Raw genomic sequence first — 19403 nt, forward strand, 5'->3', positions numbered from 1 at the left:
CTAACTACGATTTTAGGATCCCATCAGCCTCAGCCCCATGCGCATCCTTTCCCACATGCCTGAACGTAGACAAACCCTCTCACTCGCAAGACGCCGGCGGCAGCTCCCTCGAGACAGCGCCACTGGGTGACGGAGAAGAAACAGAAACCCCTGCTAGACCCCGCGCAACGAAGTGACCGCCCCGTCTGGCAAACTCTCCCCGCGCGGAGTCTGGATTCCGGAGCCTTCCTACTAGTCCCAGCCTCCCTCCCCTGTGCTGGGCGCAGGAAACTGGGGAAGCGGCTCCTTCTCCCTCCCGCCGAAGCGCGGCTGGGCTGGGCTGGGCTGCTGCTCCCCCGTGATTTTGTTTTTGCGAGGGGGCGGAGCTCCTTCGAAATCCCACTCCGCGGACTCCAGGAAAGAAAGAGAGAACGGGATCGCCGGGGAGAGGGAGGGTCGGTGTATGCGTCTTGGTGTTGCGGGGAGAGCGCGCTCGGATTCTCTCTCCAAGCCCCGGGGTTGTTTCTCTCGCACACCGCCCACCCTCGCCTCCAGCGCCGAGGCAAAGCGAGGAGGGCGAGCCTGCTGAGCCGACGAGAGCTCCCTGCGAGCAAGATCGGACTCTCCACGCCCCGCAAGCCGGCGCCCGGGAGCCTCGTCGAGCCCCGACAGCTGCCCTCTCCGGCGTGGTCCCCATGGAGGAGGACGTTCTGGACAAACTCGAGGACATGGCGTCGGTGCGGGACTTCGACCCTCTCACCGGCAGCATCCCCGCCACCAAAGTGGAGGTCACCGTCTCCTGCAGGTAAATGGGAGGCCGCGTGGGCTCGTGTGCAAGGTGTACGCGTGTGTCGGGGTGGTGTTGCCTTTGGGGGCGCGCACAGCGCCAAGTCGAGGAAGGCGGCAAGTTTCTCTTGGCGCAGCTAGCAGCTGCTGGCAAAGATTTTCAGCGGGGGGGGGGGGGAGAGATGTGCGATTTGCCGCTTGCTTGTTCAAAGTTTCTACTTCTCCCCACCATTCGGCTGGGATTCTGAAAGGCCGATTGGAAAGCGTTTGGAAACTTGAGAGAAAAGGCGCGGTTGAGTTAAGGGGGAAGCACAGTCACAGAAGATAGAAATAATCCACGCATCAGTTGCCTTGTCTGAGAACTTGAGATGGTAGATGTTATTGGGGATCTCTGTTGCACATTACCTGTTTCTTGAGTAGACAGCCCATGGTCCGGATCCCAATAGCAAGGCTATTGGTGAAGGAGGAAAGGATGCCTCAAGAATCGCTGGATCAACTTTTGTAGGTGAGGCACTGCATATATCTCAAGAAGTATACTGAGCTCAGAACTCTTCACAAAAGGAGGCAGATTGTGATGGAGGTGTTTGGGCTGCTTCTTCTTGCTCTCTAGACCTGTGATAGCTGATTTTCATCCTGCTGGAACTGTGTGAAGCTGTACCTTGAGAATTGACCCACATCTCTGTGGCGGAGCCTCTGCTCATCATTGAGAGCAGAGGCTCAGTTCTTGGCATAGCTGGTGGTGAGGCTAGGCAAGACCACCTGCACTCTATATTGAAAGCAGTATCAAAGCACCTTAAACAGTCTAGGCTTCCCCCAAAGAATCCTGGGAACTGTAGTTTGTTTAAGGGGCTGAGAGTTGTTAGGAGACTCCTATTCCCTTCCACAAGCTACAATCCTCAAGATGGTATAATATTCAGTTCTTCTTTCCAGGGAACTGTAGCTCCGGGAGGGGATTAGGAGCCTCCTAATGACTCTCAGGATCCTTAACGGACTACACTTCCCAGGATTCCTTGGGGGAAGCCATGACTGTTTAAAGTGCTATGATACAGCTTTCAATGTATACTGTGGATGAGGTCTGGGAGAGCAGCTTCCAGGTGGAGAAGACGAGGGGTGGGGCCTCTGTGGTCCCCCAACAGTTGTTGGACTTCCAACTCCCATCAGTTTCAGCCAGTGTGGCAAGTAGTGAGTGATGACAGGAGTGGTAGTCCATCAGCATCTGGAAAGCCACATGTTACCCAAGCCTGTTGTAGATCAACATCTGGAGTGATGCTAGATGGACCAGGGGCTTAACTTAGTCTCTAAGGAACCTTTTTATCAAACTGTAGCTTCCACACTGCTGCAACTGCAACAAATTAATTTAAGGAAATATCTTACCTATGTTATTTTTGTAAACCCTGGGAGAAAATTTCTCTTATTTGATAATGAAATGAACATGTATCCAGTGAGGAATAAATTCCTCTTCTACTAAGCTCCACAAATACAACATTTATATAGAACATCAAAACATGAGTGGTTTTACAATATGTAAATCTTACTGCTATATAAATATAGACAGCACCTTTAAGATTTCACACATTATTTTTGTTGTTGTTGGCAAGCTTATGCTGATCAAGGGCGGCAGGGAATTGTTCTGCACAGATGTCTAAAACTGAACTACTTTTACACAAAACGTTTCTCAAACTATAGAATAGGGGGACTCTCCCAGGTCCTATCAATCCCAGCCAGCATGGCTAATGGTCACAGATGATGAGCATTTTAGTTCAATAACATTTGGAGGACTGCATTTTATCCACCCCTGCCATAGATCCATCCTTTTAACGTTTAATGTTGCAAAATGCTGCTAGATCTCTTAATATGAGACTGAAAAAGTATAGGAAGCCATTTTTGTCCATAAGCGAAAAATAACTACCACCAAAGTCAACAGCTGGGCAATATATTTATTAGGACCAACTGAAATGGTCCTGGTTATGAACAAGCTTTTGAGTTCTGTAGCCTTCATCAGGTTGCTTGCTTTATGTGCAGGCTGATGAAAAGTTCCGCTCAATGTGAAAAGCTTGCTCGCTATTTTGAGACATTTTGCTTGGACTTAATAAGGGTATTGCCCAGCTGTGGATTTTGGAATTAATGCAAGATAGTTATGCTGTACGTACAATTGGTAGGGAGAAGGAGGTGACCAGTTGGGGGCAGAAGGTGGGAAAGAGAAGTCACTCTGCTTTACTTAACAGATACGATAATGCGGTCTTGTGATGTGCTTCAGGTTAGCAGGGATGGGGGACCTGTGGTAATTAATAATAATAAGTTTGTTATTTATACCCCATGTTGCTGGACTACAACTCCCATCAGTGCCTTTGTGATTTCCCAGAAAGCAGAGCTTTTCCCTTGTACACTGCTATCCTTTGAGCAGTGTATCATTTTGGATCTTCATTTCAGCCTGGAGAAGATACGGGGTTTTCTGTGTGTTTTGTAGCTGCATATAATTAGCAGGCCTATTACGAAGGAAGCATCAGACTGAATCACATGCCGTCATGCTTTCTTAACAGTGCAATCCAAGCCAAGTGGAGTGAATGGGTTCAGTACTGAATCGGAATGGAACTTTGCATGCAGCATTCCTTCAGCCATCCATGCCCCACTTTGAGGGAGAACACGCGTTTGCGCAAGGCAGCAAGGCCCCCTTGGTGTTAAACATGTTCAGATGGAAGCAGAGAGTGAGAGGAGGCCCTTTCAGGTGCTTTGCAGGTTTCAGGTTGTAGTCAGGCCTCCTGGGAAGGAGAAAATGCAGATGCTGTGAGGGCTTAAAAAACAAAAACAAAATAACTGGTATATAAATTTGATGACATGAATAAAAAACAAATAAACTTTTCCAGCTGTAATTCTTGTTTGTATCGCATCATTGATGGAAACAAATCTCTGCATGCAGAATTAAGGAGAACTATCTGTAGCTCTAGATGTTTCTTTCATATATAAACTAGCCTTGCTTAGGACATAATTTGTGATTAGATTGCTTTCTTAAAGGAGGATGAAAAGAGGCTTGTAAGTTGTAAATAACCACTCACCTGGTTACCTGTGGTGAATAGGAATTGCCTCCAGGTGACCAAGCAGGGAAACAGGCAAAGCTCTCCCTCCATTCCTTTCCTTTCCAATAGACACAGTTATCTGTTTGTACGTTAACTAGTAAAATTGTTTCTGGTTAATTAAATTGCAAGAACAAATGAAAAGTATACCTGATTATAGTGGTTTATTTGGAAATGTCTGTAATTCACTTGTGGAATGATGCATAGAGAGTACCGGAAATTTGCTGTTTGGTGGAATGCTTCCAGGAAAATAATAGATCTAAGTACCATCAGTAATGTTTAATGTCTGCACCTGAAAAGTGCCAAGTTGTGATTGGATATTAGAAAGTGCCTTATTGGGAGGCTTTACTGATATGCTCCCACTGTAACGCATCTCCTTTTATTCATCAGATGGCTTGCAGATAACTCAATTTGCAGATCAGCCTTTGGACAGTGTGAATTCATTCCAGTGAATCAGATGTGTTGGTTTCAGAGTAGTCTTGATGAAAGCTCACCGGTTTCTCAATGGAACAAAAGATGTGGGTCGTGACATGAATCTTACTCTACTTTTCCTGCTAGAGCTAGGGGCACAACTTCCAGTGAAGTTTGTTCTTTGTATACTGCAGGGAATTTGGTTCATAAGGATAGATTCTTCCCTTTTTTTAATGATGAGGGAATGAAGAGCTTTTCAATGTGCAGTTGGGGAGAAAACCTAGCTGTTGGGTCCACTCAGCCATCGACTGACTCTTCTAGTTGGAAACACACGTGGTCTATACGTATGCTCACAATGGAATTGTGATATTTTGCTACATGCATTTGCATTCAATTTCACAGTGTGGAATTCAGGCTATAGCAGCAAGGATTAGAGCAATCTTTTGGCAAATTAACAGCAATTACATGGTGCTAGAAATTCATCCAAACCCCAGCTGTTTCGCATAGCTCCTGTTTTCTGAGATTCTCATTGTGCACTCAACATCTGGAATAACAGCCCAACAGGTGAAACCGAGGCTCCTTTATCTTTTTGCTTGTAGTGCTCAGGCCCAGAAAAAACTCTAGGCAAATAGAGTTATACGTATATCTATAACTCCCATAGGGAAGAATCTCTTCCTCCACAATTTCCAGCAGCCTGGCGTCTTGCTGGGCTATAGCTTAGAGTTCCAGGCACTGGGATTAGGTGCCTGAAGATCTAACTACAGCCCACTGTGAAGGAGGATTGCTGGATCTTTCAAAGCAGTGTGTTCTTTTCATAAGAGTTCTGTAACCACAAAGCGGTTTCTTAGTGGGCTCCTGACTAATTGAGATCTGGTCCTTGCACTGCCAGCCACACAAAAACCCAGCAGGAGGGAGGCCAATCTGCTTCTGGGTGTATCTGGGTCAAACTATGTGAATGCAATAGACTTTCATATGTTTTAAATATGTAAAATAGCAGCCATGAGGGGGCCTGTGTAGCAGTGGGAGCACAGGAGTTGCGGAGGGGAAGTTTGATTCTCTCCCCCTTCCCATGTGGTCCCAACAACTGAAACTGCATTAGGAGGGAAGCCTCTCGACTATTGATGGGACAAAGCCCACTAAGTCAAAGGCATGCAGGAAAGAGTTAATAGTCTGGATTGTACATTTAAACTAAGGAACCTCAGTGCTTCCTAACCCAAGGAAGCTAGAGCACAAGGATCATTAACCTTTCAGCATTGATTGTGCAGAAGAGGGAAGTGGCAGCAGGGTTCTGCCCACCCCTCCAAACAACTGAAGCTATGTGATATGATGAGCACCAACCACAGACATTCTCTCTTCCACACAACCATTAAATGGAACCCTTTTACTGAAATATAGGCCAGCTGTAATACGTTTGTGAACCATGATCAATGCGGCAATGCATTACTCTGAGTTAACCCATCTATCTCTCTATCTGGTATTGTCGTCTTCTGACTGACACTTGCTCTCCAAAGCGTCAGCTAGAAATCTTTCCTAGCACCTAAAATTATGGAATTCACTACCACACAGGCCCTTTGCAAGCATTTGGCCTGAACACACAAGGGTAAAATGCATAAAGTGGGGCAGGAATGCCACCCCTGCCCCCAATATCCCATGCATGCTGGCCCCACCCGACTTCATTCCTGTCCTTTGCACAAAGGTCTGAAGGGGGTATGTACACAGGTTCAGTTGAACGTGCTTGGAAACCTGCCCACAATGTGTTTCCAGTTGCAAGGAGGCTTCAAAGTCCATTTGTTGATCCTGTGGAGGAGCCCAGGGGACAAAGGAGATCAGTTGCCTCAGCACCGTGGAGAGCTCTTAGTGGGCAGCTTGCTTTGACAAGGGTTGGAAGGAAACTGAGACCTTCAAGCTTCTGCCTCCACTCCTAGGCTCTGCTCCCTTTTGGAGAACTAGGGACTGCAATAGTGCCAACCTTTTGTCCTGGAGAAGGGCACATTTTCTGCATCCCATGGTCTCCTGCTGGTGTGCTCCCTGTGCTGTTGGACTGGCAAAGTACTGTGGGAGACACTCAGTTACCCAGGCCCAAGAGAAAGTGTTTGTGATGGTCCTGGCCCTGCTTCTAAAGACCCTGGTGATGTTATCTAACTGGGCTCCTTCTAGCCTCGAGTTTCTGGTCTTCTAATCACCAGTATGAGGCTCAGAGCCAGGAACCTGAGCTGGCTGCATAGCCAGCAGCACCATAGCCTCTAACCTAGTATCTGAAGTAATGACAAATTCACCCAACATGCTTGGAAGCCCCCTTCAGACCATCCCATGCAGTGTACAAAGTTCAAGGTGGATTTGATACACCCAATGTTCATGGGCCTCTTGAGGTAAGGGCTGGCACATGTAGGGCTTCCCCCTAGAGGTTCCCTGCCCCCACCCCTGCCCAAATGCTGGGAGAGGGCTAAAATCTGGTAATAGCTGCTAGCCTAAATGGCTTTAAAGTGAGGTGGTGGTTGTTGTTTAGTCGTTTAGTCATGTCCGACTCTTTGTGACCCCATGGACCAGAGCACGCCAGGCACTCCTGTCTTCCACTGCCTCCCGCAGTTTGGTCAAGCTCATGTTTGTAGCTTCAAGAACACTGTCCAACCATCTTGTCCTCTGTCGTCCCCTTCTCCTTGTGCCCTCCATCTTTCCCATCATCAGGGTTTTTCCAGGGAGTCTTCTCTTCTCATGAGGTGGCCAAAGTACTGGAGCCTCAGCTTCACGATCTGTCCTTCCAGTGAGCACTCAGGGCTGATTTCCTTAAGAATGGATAGGTTTGATCTTCTTGCAGTCCATGGGACTCTTCATGGATCACTGCTTTGCCGTGGCTTGAATAACTCAGAGAAGCTATGAGCTATGCCGTGCAGGGCCACCCAAGATGGACAGGTCATAGTGGAGAGTTTTGACCAAACATGATCCACCTGGAGCAGGAACCGGCAAGCCACTCCAGTATCCCTGCCAAGAAAACTCCATGGACAAAGACAACAGGCATATAAAAGTGAGGCTAGGCAAATGCATGTAGGAAAGGGTTATTGGTCACCACTAGCTATGATGGCTATATACCACCTCCAGAATCGGAAGCATCATGCCTCAATAATGGTTGGCTATGACAACAGGAGAAGGCCATTGTACTCATGACCTGTTTGTGTGCTTCCTATAAGCATCTGGTCAACCATTCTGGAAAGCAGAATGCTGGACAAGATAGGCCTTTGGTCTGATGCAGCAAGTCTCCTCTGATGTGCTCAGCCACTGAGTTATGGGGCCTTCCCCAGGTTGAGTTTTCTTCAACATGTCGCTTCTATTCAAGAATTTCATCTCTTCTTCTTCGTCGTCGTCTTCTTCTTCAATATGCCACTTCTATTCAAGAATTTCATCTCTCTGCTTCTAGTGATCATTACTGCTATCCTCCCTGCCCTGCATTTACATCAGATGTTACTTAAGAAGATTTGTGTGGCATTGTCTGCCTTCCAGTTCTTTGATACCAAGATAGATGCTGTCTTGCGTTGCAAACTGGAATGAGCAGTTCAACGATTTTTCGTATCTGAACTCTCTGAGCCCCTGGGCGAATATTGTCTGGAACGGGTCTCTTATTACTGTTTAACCTATCAATTTGCTCTGAAACCTTTTCTGTTGGCACTTCCATTTGTGATGGGATTTTTTCTTTCTTTCTAGACTTAACACCTGGGGTGTGTGTGAAAAAGTCAGGTGTTGGTATTTCCTTGGCGACATCCTTCATTCAGATATCTGTCATTTGTGCTGTGTAGTTTTGTGGCCCTTCTTTTCTGCAATAGGTTGCATATTTTTAATGCATTATTTTAAACATTTCCTTTTTTGTACATTTCAATGGATTTTTTTTTAAAAAAAGAATTCTCTTGTTTAAGCAGTTTATTATTCAGTGTGTCAAAGTGGTGATCTTTTGGTTTTCCATGTTTAGAACTCGACATCTTGGTAAACTTTTTCCCCCCTTGCTACTTCCACCTTTCCTCCCATATTAATAGTTCTAACACATTTCTTTTCTACAACAGCAATGGCAAGAGTATAAAACATTGATAAGGGAGAAAAAAATGTGCATTATGAAAATCTTTGGAAATCTTTGTTTCTCACTCTTATTGAGGGGAATAGATCGAAATTTTGGAACTTAATTCAAGGAGGTTTTGGAGACAAACCTTTTGAGTCTGCACCTCTCATAATACCTGAAATATGAGTTGCCAATTTTAGTGCCATCTTTGGAAGAAAAATAAATATAATCCCCTCTGTAATGGAGAACCCTTTGAATCTCCCTAATTGGCCACCTGTTTGACCACCTTTAAAATGTGTTTTTTTGGGGGGGGTTATTGGGTTGCTGTTTTTATTTTGATTATGTATTTTGTGGTTTTATATTTTGATTTTATTCTGTGAACCTCCCCGAGACATCCGGATATAGGACACCATATAAATTCAATAAATAATAATCATAATAAATAATAATTCTGACACTTTGGCCTGGGAAAGCACTGGGAGAAGATATGATTCCTCCTGCGATTTACCCTTTTCTCCCCTAATCATAGTTCTAACAAATGTATCAATAAAAATGCACAATGGGATTGATTAAATAATGTGCCTTCTTTATCACAAGAAATCAGACCAACCATGCCTTCGCTCTTGCAACGATATCCCGTGGAGTTTGAGCTGGAAAACAAACACACAAACAAATTAAACCACAAAAGGAACGGCTGGCCAAGATCAGCTTGGACAAAAAAAGAGAACTCCTCTTACTGTTATCAACCCAAGCTGTCAGTGTTGAAGAAGATATTTCATATGTGATTCCTGGTGTTAATTTATATATGATACAACCACTTTGTGCGCCTGAGGAGGAGGAGGATATATACTACACAGTCATCTGTGTATGTATATTGGCTGTTATAGTTGAATGAGCCCCAACCGGAGCTAGTGTGCATAGAGTGTTCTGAGGAGAGTCCTGTAGTTTATAAGTTTATATGTTTGTTCCGTTATGAGACAGCTTGAGTCCTTTTGGGGCACGTCACTCTCATAGAGTCATTTGACTCATACCAGTAGTGGCTGGTGAAGCCATTCAATGAGAGAAACCCTTGACTGCTATAGCAGGTCATTCTGAGGTGGAGGAAGATTCCTGCCTACATTGGTAGCAGACAGCAGGTGGCAGAAGTAGTGGTGGTTCTTTGAGCATGGCGCAGACACATGGTTGCTCACTGTCTAGTCGCCCTGGCATAAGCTGTTGTTGTCCGTGAGGGAAACTAGCCAGGAAACAACCATGGGAGGCATTCAACTAGGTTTTCCTCAGAGTAGATCCACTGAAATTAATGAACATAACTATGTTAGGGCCACTGATTTCAATAGGTCTACTCTGAGTAGACCTAGTTGAAAACTGCCCAGAGGGTGGATTTCAACTAATGAGCCCTCCCTGTGCAAGGACTCAGTGGCGGAAGAAAGCCTCTTGGGTATCTGGGGCAGCGCGCCCAGGGGCAGGGCAAACCGCCCATAGGGAGGGACGGGACAGGGGTGCGGCACCCATTCCCATCCCCCTTTGTTATTTGCTTGCCTGCCTCCTTCCTGCCCTCTCCCCTGCCTGCCTGCCTCCTTCAGTTGGGAGCGCAGGGTAATGGTTCGCTGCCCGCCTGTTACTCCCAACTCAGGGGGCAGGGTGATCCAGCGTGGCTGGGGGGCGCGATCCAGTGTGGCGGCCAGGCCAGGGGGGATGTGATCCGGCATGGCGGCAAGTCTGGGGGTGCAATCTGGCACGCTGGCCAGGCTGGGGGGTGCAATCTGGCCCAGCCACGATTGGGCCCGGCCGGGATTTTGTCACCCCTCCATCAGGGATGACACCTGGGGTGGACCGCCCTCACCTTGCTCTGCCACTGCAAGGACTTAGAATTGTAGAGTTATAAGGCAGCTCCAAGTGTCATCTGCTCCAACCTCCTTCAAAGCAGGAATCAAAACTAAAGAATTCTGAGAGATGGCCATCCAACCTCTGTCTAAAAACCTCTGTTGAAGGAAAATTCACCACCTTCCACTCATGTAATGGGGCTTTCTCCCCTCCTCCCACATGTCCCCTGCACCCCCTCAGTTGTCTTGAGGACAGATTGGGAGTACAGCCTGCAGGGGGAGGAGAGGGCAGCTCACTCCATCAGGGCAAACATTTCTGCTGGCACGATCGAAAGAGCTGCCCGGCGCTCTGTTTAATTCCTTCCGATGTGCTTGCCCTGTGCTGCCTGAACTGCCATTCAGCGACTGTGTGCATGGTGCTGTCTGAGACATATCCTGCCTCTGCGGCCGCTTCTGACTGCTACTGGTAAGCAAGGGAAATCCAGCTGCCCCCTCCATCACGCCACTGTGGCAGCCAGCAACTCCTATTAGCTACTGGCTTCTCAGTCACAGAGGTGGTGACTGAGCTTTGGAGGAGAAATAATGTGCAAATGTAGCTGCTATCAGGTCTGGACTTGCCAGAGGCATTGTCTCCTCCTCCGTGTTTCCCCAAAGAGTGAATGCAGAAAGATGATGGGGTTTTTTGTTTTCGTTAGCAACTCTGAGGTTTACCCAACCAACAAAGTACAGGGAAACCCCAAACTAGGTCAACACCGTCAGCTCTTCGTCTACCCCACTTTTAGTCTTGAGTTTCATCTTTCTTGAAAGTCATTTGTGCCATGAGCCCCACAAAAACTCCTTGGCAGGACTGGTGGGGGTGGGGAGAGGAATGGGATGATAGTGGCAGGAAGGAAAATAAGAAGGGCCTGTTGGATTGGATCAGGCCAATGGCCCATCTGGTCCAGCACTCTGTTCTCACAGTGGCCAACCAGATGTCATTGATGAGGGAGGCACGAAGGAACCAGCCCCTGCTCTGGCTCCTGCTAGGAGATCTTCATGGCAACTGAGTGGACTCCACCTCTGTCCCCTAAGACAGTGTTTCCCAACCTTTTTTGGGCAAAGGCACACTTGTTTGATGAAAAAAATCTTGAGGCACACCACCATTACAGCCCCGTGACGTCAGCGCGCAGCGTCACGCCGGGAGGGACGCACGAAAGTGTAAGTTTCAATTTTTTCCCTCCCCCTTGCCGGGGAACCTCCAAGCTTTGGGGGTGGGGGGGGGGAGGCAGCAAAGCGAGGCAGGAAGGAGAGCGCGGCTTGGCTGGGTGAGCTTTGGCAGGGGCAGGGAATGAGAGCTGCGAGGCGGGCGCTGCGGACGGAGGCGCTGCCCGCCGAGCTCGCAGGCAGCCAGGCAGGCAGACGGCGAGAGCCCCGCGCTGGGCGGCCTCTCCTCGCCGCCGCCGCCCCGCCTCTCGCTGCCCGACTCGCCCGCCTCCCTCCAGGCAACATCTCGCGGCACACCAGGCAACATCTCGCGGCACACTAGTGTGCCGCGGAACAGTGGTTGGGAAACACTGCCCTAAGAGGCACCATCACATGGACAGGCACGAGCAGATCCAGCCTACTCACAAGAGTGCCCACTTACTTGCCCAATCCCATTGCTCAGAGGGGATGGAGAAAATGGACAGAGAAATGTTTTGGTCCCCCTCTCCCAACACAAGAACGCATGGGCGTCCAGTGAAGCTGAAAGTTGGAAGACTCAGAAGAGATGAAAGAAAGTGCCTTTTCAGACAGTGCATAATTAAACTAGGGAACTTGCGCAAACTGGAGGCAGCGATGGCCTCCAGCTTGGTTGGCTTGAATGAATTCATGGAGGAGAGGGCTATCCATCGCTGCCAGCCAGAATGGCTCTGCTGTGCCTCTAGGGTTGGAGGCAGCGATGCTTCTGAATGCCAGTTGCTGGAAGCCAGCCAAGGGGCGGCAGGGGAGAGGGCTCTTGTGCCCAGGTCCTGCTTGCTGGTTTCCCAGAGGTATCTGGGTGACCCCCATGACAACAGGATGCCTGGCCTGGCCCAGCAGACGCTCCTCATGTTCTTATGTACAAGAACTACAACTCCCATCAGCCCTGGCCATTGGCCTTGCTGGGCGTTGGTGTCTACCTGGAGGGCCAAAGTTTTCCCTATTCCTCTTCTGGTGATTAAACCCATTCCAGAGGCCAGCACCACTTAGATTCTCTCCCTGCCACCGTCCCTACTCACAGGGGAAGGAAAAGAGCAGAGCAGATTGTAAAAGGAGTCAGGATGATTGCGTGCAGCTGCGAAAGAAAGAATATTCCAATATTTCAGTAATACAATAAGAGCAAGGAACCCAGCAGAGCTACGCTGTGAATGTAAATTCAAATCTATAATATATAATGCACAAGGATAATAGATTACAATGATAAATCACATTTGATTTGGGGAGCCAGCTGGAAGCCCAAAGTAACAACTCACTCCTGTAGCAGCCTGTGATCTCAGTGCTTGACCTTTGGCATATGCAAATGAAGAAGCCAGCTGCTTGGGGGGGTGGAATCTCATTTTTCTCCTCAAAGCTTGGATATTTTGTAGCTATTTCACGGCTTCCAGCTCCATATTTTAGTAAATTTGACCTTCTGTTTTCTCCTTGCAAATGGAAAGGCTCACTCCAGAGTGTCGGGGGAAGGGCTCTAATGTTTCAACAGAGCTTTCATGAGGGATCAGATTCACTAAATCAGTGTATTTCATCCCCACAAGTCGCAGAAGGATTCCAAGGTCAGCATGGCTAACCCTCCACCCATCTACAGATGTGGACCATAAGTTCACCCTCTGTGCAATTAGAGTTGGGCAAAAGAAGAGTGAAGACGAGCCCTTTAACTCCACAGGTCATGGCCTGGGGATTTTGCAGTGTGCAAGGACTCTGATGAAGATGAGGTTCAAACTGTTTCGGAGGCTAGGACTTCTCCAGGTCAAGAAAGCACAACCCTATCACCATCTTCTAAATTGTTGTTGGATTGGCAGCAGTGGCTCAGCTGCAGTGTCTGTGAAGCCCTGACTTTGCCACCACCTTGCCCTGCCTTGGCCCCATCCAAGTGAGCAAAGGTGACACCGTCCCAACACACATGCTGCTAGCGTGTTAGGGACCGCTGACCTAGTGAGGAACCTTCTTGCATAGACTCCCTGCCGATTTAGAGCCCTGGAAACTCCAGCTTCCAAGTCCTATGGGGATCCTGTGTGAGTGCAGCAGGTTGCATAATTAAATGATGTCACTATGTGACTATGGCCACATCTTTAGATGATTTCAAAGTGCATTAGAAACATTCAAGGGAGATATAGGTCAGTGACAATTTAATCCTGGGCATGTTTACTCTTAAGTCTCACTGCACTTACTGTGGATGAGGCCAAACAATCAGTGACTGAATCCAGTCAAGATAGAGGTAAGGTGGGTAGATGGTCCTGATGCTCTAGATGGGGGCTGTCTTACCTGTGATAGACAGAGTAGCAATTGCTCCATCAGATCAGGCCCAGAGTCTATGATTGCTCTCACAGTCCCCTTTGCCTTTTGGTAGGCAGGTGTCAAGGGTTATCAGGAACTATTTTCCCACCATGCCTGCTACTACACAGCTTTAAGTTAAGAGATAGTAATATTGGATACAGTGGTACCTTGGGTTAAGTACTTAATTCATTCCGGAGGTCCGTTCTTAACCTGAAACTGTTCTTAACCTGAAGCACCATTTTAGCTAATGGGGCCTCCCGCTGCTGCCGCACCGCTGGGGTACGATTTCTGTTCTCATCCTGAAGCAGAGTTTTTAACCCGAGGTACTATTTCTGGGTTAACAGAGTCTGTAACGTGAAGCGTATGTAACCTGAAGCATATGTAACCCAAGGTACCACTGTATATCTATTTACGAAGGCTGTGCCTCTTGAAGGAGTAGTGAAAGAGAGATATCTGCATTCATCCAAATTGGCATAACTTCTGAGATCGACTGCTGTAATGCGTTCTATACGAGACCTGCCTCCTGTCAGATTTAGGGATGCAGAAACATATTCAAATTGATTGTCTGCAACTGCACTGGCTGCCAATTAGGTTCTGAGCCCAAATCATGGTTCTGGTTCTTAACTTTTCAAATCCTTTGTGGCCTGGCCTGAAATGCACATCTTAGAAACCTATGACCCCTACAGCTCTTTAGGATCTGCAGGACCTTTATGACAAATTGCCCCAAGGCTGTGGAATAACCTCCCAGAAGAGGGTCATCAGTTGTTTCTTAGTTGTTTCTCCCTGTTGGCTTTTCAGAAAAGATGAAGAGTTGTCTTTTCCAAAAAGCCTTTGGCTCTAAAGCTTTGTATTGCTGCTGCTGCAGTTTTCTGGCTTAAAAGAAAGAACGAATGGGAAGTTTTGGTTTATGTTTTCACTGCGTTTCTATGGTTTGGGTTATTATTGTACATCTCTTCAGGCCTGGGAAAGGTAATGAGAGGCAGTATGGTGTAATGGTTTGAGTGTTGAACTCGGTAAGGTAAAAACGGTAAAGGTCCACTGGATGGTTAAGTCCAGTCAAAGGTGACTATGGGGTGTGGTGCTCATCTTGCTTTCAGGCTGAGGGAGTCGGCGTTTGTCCACAGACAACTTTCCGGGTCATGTGGCCAGCATGACTAAACCACTTCTGATGCGATGGAACACTGTGACAGAAACCAGAGTGCATGACAACACCGTTTACCTTCCTGCCACAGTGGTACCTATTTATCTACTTGTACTGGCATGCTTTCGAACCGCTAGGTTAGCAGGCGCTGGGACAGAGCAATGGGAGCTCACCCCATTGCGGGAATTCGAACCGCTGACCTTCTGATCAGCCAGCCCAAGAGGATCAGTGGTTTAGACCACAGCACCACCCACATCTATGGCCTTCAGACCAGGATTCAAATCCCTACTCAACCAGACATTGATGGGATGGCTGCAGAAATGTCATGAAGATTCTACTAGATCTTGGCAAATCCCAGGGGTGCACTGCAGGGATGAGGAAGGACCACAGACCCAATAATTCTAGCCTCTAATGTAAAGGAGGAATGCTATTGTGGTATTTTTGTGTTGCTTAATTCAAGTCTGCAGCATGCCCTGCCCATTTCTGCAGTCAGCACATGCTACCAGCTTCAGCACACAGCAAGAGACTCCCTGCTTGTCTATGCAGCCATCAGGATGACTGATGGAAGAGCAACTGGCTTCCTGCTGTCAGCACAGGACCATCGATCCCAAAGGGGGAAAGTACTTGGCTTTTCCACAGGCGCTTCCCGCCCTTAAATTCCAGCATGATTCCCTTCTGCCTCTCTCCACTGTACTCGCTTCATCCTCCTTAATTAATCTTCCTTCCCAGGACTCGTTTCAGTGAGGCACAGCAGAGCATCGCTGCCACCTCTATTTACGGCGACACCACAGTTGTGTCTGCAGCTGCAATTGGGATGGTAGCTCTGTCATGGGATAAGCTGGGTAATGGCAGAACATCTCCATCATTTCAAGAGGGGCAAAGTGGCCCAGAGTAACCCACACCTTGTAGCCTCGCTGGCAGACAAGACTGGTGCTGCATCCTTGCAGACCCCACGAGTCAGCTCTGTGTGAGATCTGCAACCACTCTCTCCTTACAAGAGTTATTGCTTGGTTTCATTTCATAACTCCTCCTTAGGAAGCGGTTTCAACCGGCATATAGTTGGGAGACAATTAACTTGAGAGTGAGACTCTTGCGCGATTGAAAATGCAACTTCAGAAAGTGTCCTTTGTAGCGAGCCGAGGTCTTCCTTGAAACGGTACCAGAGTAGAGAGCTTGGGCCGAGGGGAGGCAGCCTCATTAACTGGAAAATCCTTGAGGGAGTAATAAGCACAGCCTCCGTCATCTTTCAAGTTGTTTGGTCTCTCTCACTACAAGGGAAGGGAGGGGGAGGCTGAGATCCCAGTGAGCCCACAGCAGGCCTGACAAATCTCCCAATCTAGGCTTTTTTCTCTCCGACTCTGGATGAAAGCAGATGGGTTTTTCACTCGATGGCGTTCTGGGTTGTGCGTTTGTGAGGGTGATTAAGGAGGAGATAGAGAGTCGTGGGTGCCGTGCCTTCGAAGTTGCGCTCTTCCAACAGCTGTAAACCAGACACCCGGATTCTGATTGATTTTCTTCTAATGCAAAGCAAATATGAAAGGGGGCAAAAGCCTAATTTCAGTGCCAGTTTTGAGCATCAGCCTTAACAAGCCTTTAAATAGGATTAAAGCATTTCTCTGATGACTCTCAGGTTTCCCTCTTGGATCTTCTTCAAGGAATATTAATCCCCCTCTATTGCACAGGGCAGCTTGTGCTGCCAAGGCAGAAAATGCAGCATAACATTTCTTCCTTAATGCTTTATTGCCATGGATACCCCCAAGCCCCATAGAACTCCACAGCATCATGGAGGGGGTTAACAGTGAGGTTAAACTATGCATATTTCATTTCTAAAAGTCAATGGATTTGAATGACTCGTGTGGCTTCCAATTAATAGATGCAGAGATAAGACTGCCTCACTTTCTAGAAGAATATTTTTGGTGCTCTGAATGTATTTGGTGATCCCGATGAATCACCGGATTCTGACTCTCCCGGAAGAGTCGATACACTTCTTGAAAGGTGTGCAAGATAAAATGAGAGAATTGGTGTGATGTAGTAGAAGGTGTGCCGGACTTTGGCTGGGAAGAGCTGAGTTCACATTCCTGCTGAGAAGCCTGGGGTAGCCTTGGGCCAGTCACATTGCATCAGGCTAGTCTCTTTCACATGGTTGTTGTGAAGATAGAATATTCCATGTTTTCATGGATAGAGTTCACTTAGGTACAAGTGGCATGAATAGAATGGCCATCAATTTATTAAATAAGGGAACAATCTCAACCACCCACCCACCCAGCCCAGCAGAAGGTGAGGGGCAAGCAAATTGCTGCCCCAGCCTGGAGGTGTTGAAACAATCTGGCCTGGATTGAGCACAATTCTATAATCTGGTGGCCGTGGGATGGCTCAGCCCCACCCCAGAAAGTTCCTTTGATGGGTTGCTGGCAGGATTTCCACTGGCATCCCTTCCTAGGTGGGGGCCACTGGGAGGCTGATGGAGGCCAGCTCTTTCAGTCTGCAGACCTCATCAAGAAAGAGCAAAATAAAACATATTGAACACTCCATGTAGGAGTAAACATAAAACTCAAGCTAAAGCAGAGTTTTGTATTAAGTTTTTACCAAATCCAAAGTAAAAATAGGGGAGATAGCATGTTAGAATGAATTTATATTGTCAAAACCCAGACCCTCCTTCACAATCACTTGACATGGATCCCAAATATGGCATGAGGAAATAATGGTATTTGTGAAGGGCAATATTCAACTAAATAATTGCATGAGGAGAATGACTTCCCATCCCCCTGTGTGCACCCAATGCCATCCTCAGATCTGCTCCAGAAGTTTGGGGGAACCCCAAGAATGGATTTTAAAGGTAATGGGGAGGGGAGGGGAGGAGAAGGAGAACATTACATTGCTCAAGAAGAAATCCTTGCACTGATGTAACCAGTGACTTAGTCCTACATTGTATTCCTGCCAAAGCCAGAGTGTGCCAAGAAACTGCTTTTGCTCTTGTTTATTATGATTGTATATTAATAGTAATAGAACTGGCCTATATACTGTGTGAGCAATTGCAAAATCTGGGTCGTATGTCATAGATTTGTCTGATATATTTTAGGGGAAACACAGTTCGCTACAACATAGGTTCCCTGTTTTTTACCAGCTGAGGAGCAGTCTCATAATTCTTCCTCCTCCCATCTGTATCTTTGAATTTCCAGATGTTGATGGATGGCCACTTTGCTTTAGTAAGTGGCAAATACAGTGGTACCTCGGCTTATGGACACTTCAGGTTACAGACTTCACTAACCCAGAAATATTACCTTGGGTTAAGAACTTTGCTTCAGGATGAGAACAGAAATTGCGCAGTGGCGGCGCCGCGGCAGCAGCGGGAGGCCCCATTAGCTAAAGTGGTACATCAGGTTAAGAACAGTTTCAGGTTAAGAATGGACCTTCAGAAAGAATTAAGTTCTTAACCCGAGGTACCACTGTAAATTAATATTACATTTTGCTGCTGCTGCTGTTACTGGATCAGGTGAAATTGGGAGCTCTGTCTGGATCTGTTCAGCCTGGCTTCACTTTTCAAAGAGAAAAGAAGGCCTCTGATTCTAAGGACTTCCCCCCTTCCCCTCCTGTTGGCTGAAGATTGCTTTTATTTTGCTTAGATGTACAAGACTGGTGTTCCTTCCTTCTTAGTCATATACAGATTACTTTACCCTCAAAACCCTCCCTCCCTCAAATTATATGCATATACACTCCAGTAGAAGTGTTAATTTCTGCAGCACTAAATCAAGCACAAATTAATGTTCAGTGTGTGGTATTAACCGTCTCTCCTCTCGTTAGACTACAGTTCTTACCTTGTAGAACTTCATTTATCTCTTGTGATTTGCATAGCTAGCTGCCCTTTATCAAGTTAGCCCATTGATCCTTCTGGCTCTCTATGTCTACATAGACACTGACTGGTAGCAGCTCTTTACCATTGCAGACAGGTTTCCACAGGGCTGGAAGCAGAGGCAAAGCATGTGATTTTACCACTGAGCTCTAGCCCATTTCCAATTACTTCTTGCTGCCTTTCCCAGATGCCTTTTGCTTCAACACAGGGAGAAATCCAGCAGCTCCTTGGTGCAGTAATGAAGGGACATGTAGAAGCCTACAAAATCCACTTTTTCCACTTGAAATTCTGACTTAGCACAGCAATAAACCTGGCATTGCTATCACCTCTGTTTCCATCTGAAGCTGGCATTTCTGCACTGTTTCTTTACTCCCTGTGGGATTAAATGGCAGGACTCAGTTGCAGTTATGAGAGCACCCCTAGCCAAGTGGAGACATAGACCTCTGTCACATGTGGGACACATGACACATGCACAAGCAGAGAACAATTGACTTTGGCTTCCCAGCAACACAGCAGCAGCAGCAGCATCAAAATTTCTATACCACCCTTCATCCTAGGACTAATCCAAAACTAATATAAAGTTGGTGCCTGGTGGTCCTCACTGAGGAGAGTGTCCACAGGTGGCAGAGCCGCCACTACTGAAAATGCCCTCTTTTCGTCACAATCCTCTGAATCTCCCTCAGAGCAGGTACCCAGAGGCACTGGTGCCATCTCCAGGGTCTCCACAAAATTTTCACTGTGGTTGTCTGGCCTCCACTTGCCGCCACCACTGCCTTACCTCTCAGTCTCTGGGGCTGTGGCAGTGGCTGGG

General features: G+C 47.3%; 1 protein-coding gene across 1 annotated transcript in view; it reads left to right on the top strand.

Annotated features, from left to right (window-relative positions):
* The first annotated feature begins 236 nt into the window (after positions 1 to 236).
* The window catches only part of CPNE5 (copine 5), a 133585-nt gene continuing 114418 nt past the window's right edge, over positions 237 to 19403 (top strand). Inside the window, exon 1 of the mRNA XM_081194239.1 lies at positions 237 to 784. Within this exon, the coding sequence (XP_081050365.1) occupies positions 675 to 784 (110 nt within the window). The 5' untranslated portion in view covers positions 237 to 674. The remainder of the gene's footprint in view (positions 785 to 19403) is intronic.

Source organism: Podarcis bocagei (assembly GCF_964188305.1).
Source record: "Podarcis bocagei genome assembly, chromosome: 5".
NCBI classification, from domain to species: domain Eukaryota; kingdom Metazoa; phylum Chordata; class Lepidosauria; order Squamata; family Lacertidae; genus Podarcis; species Podarcis bocagei.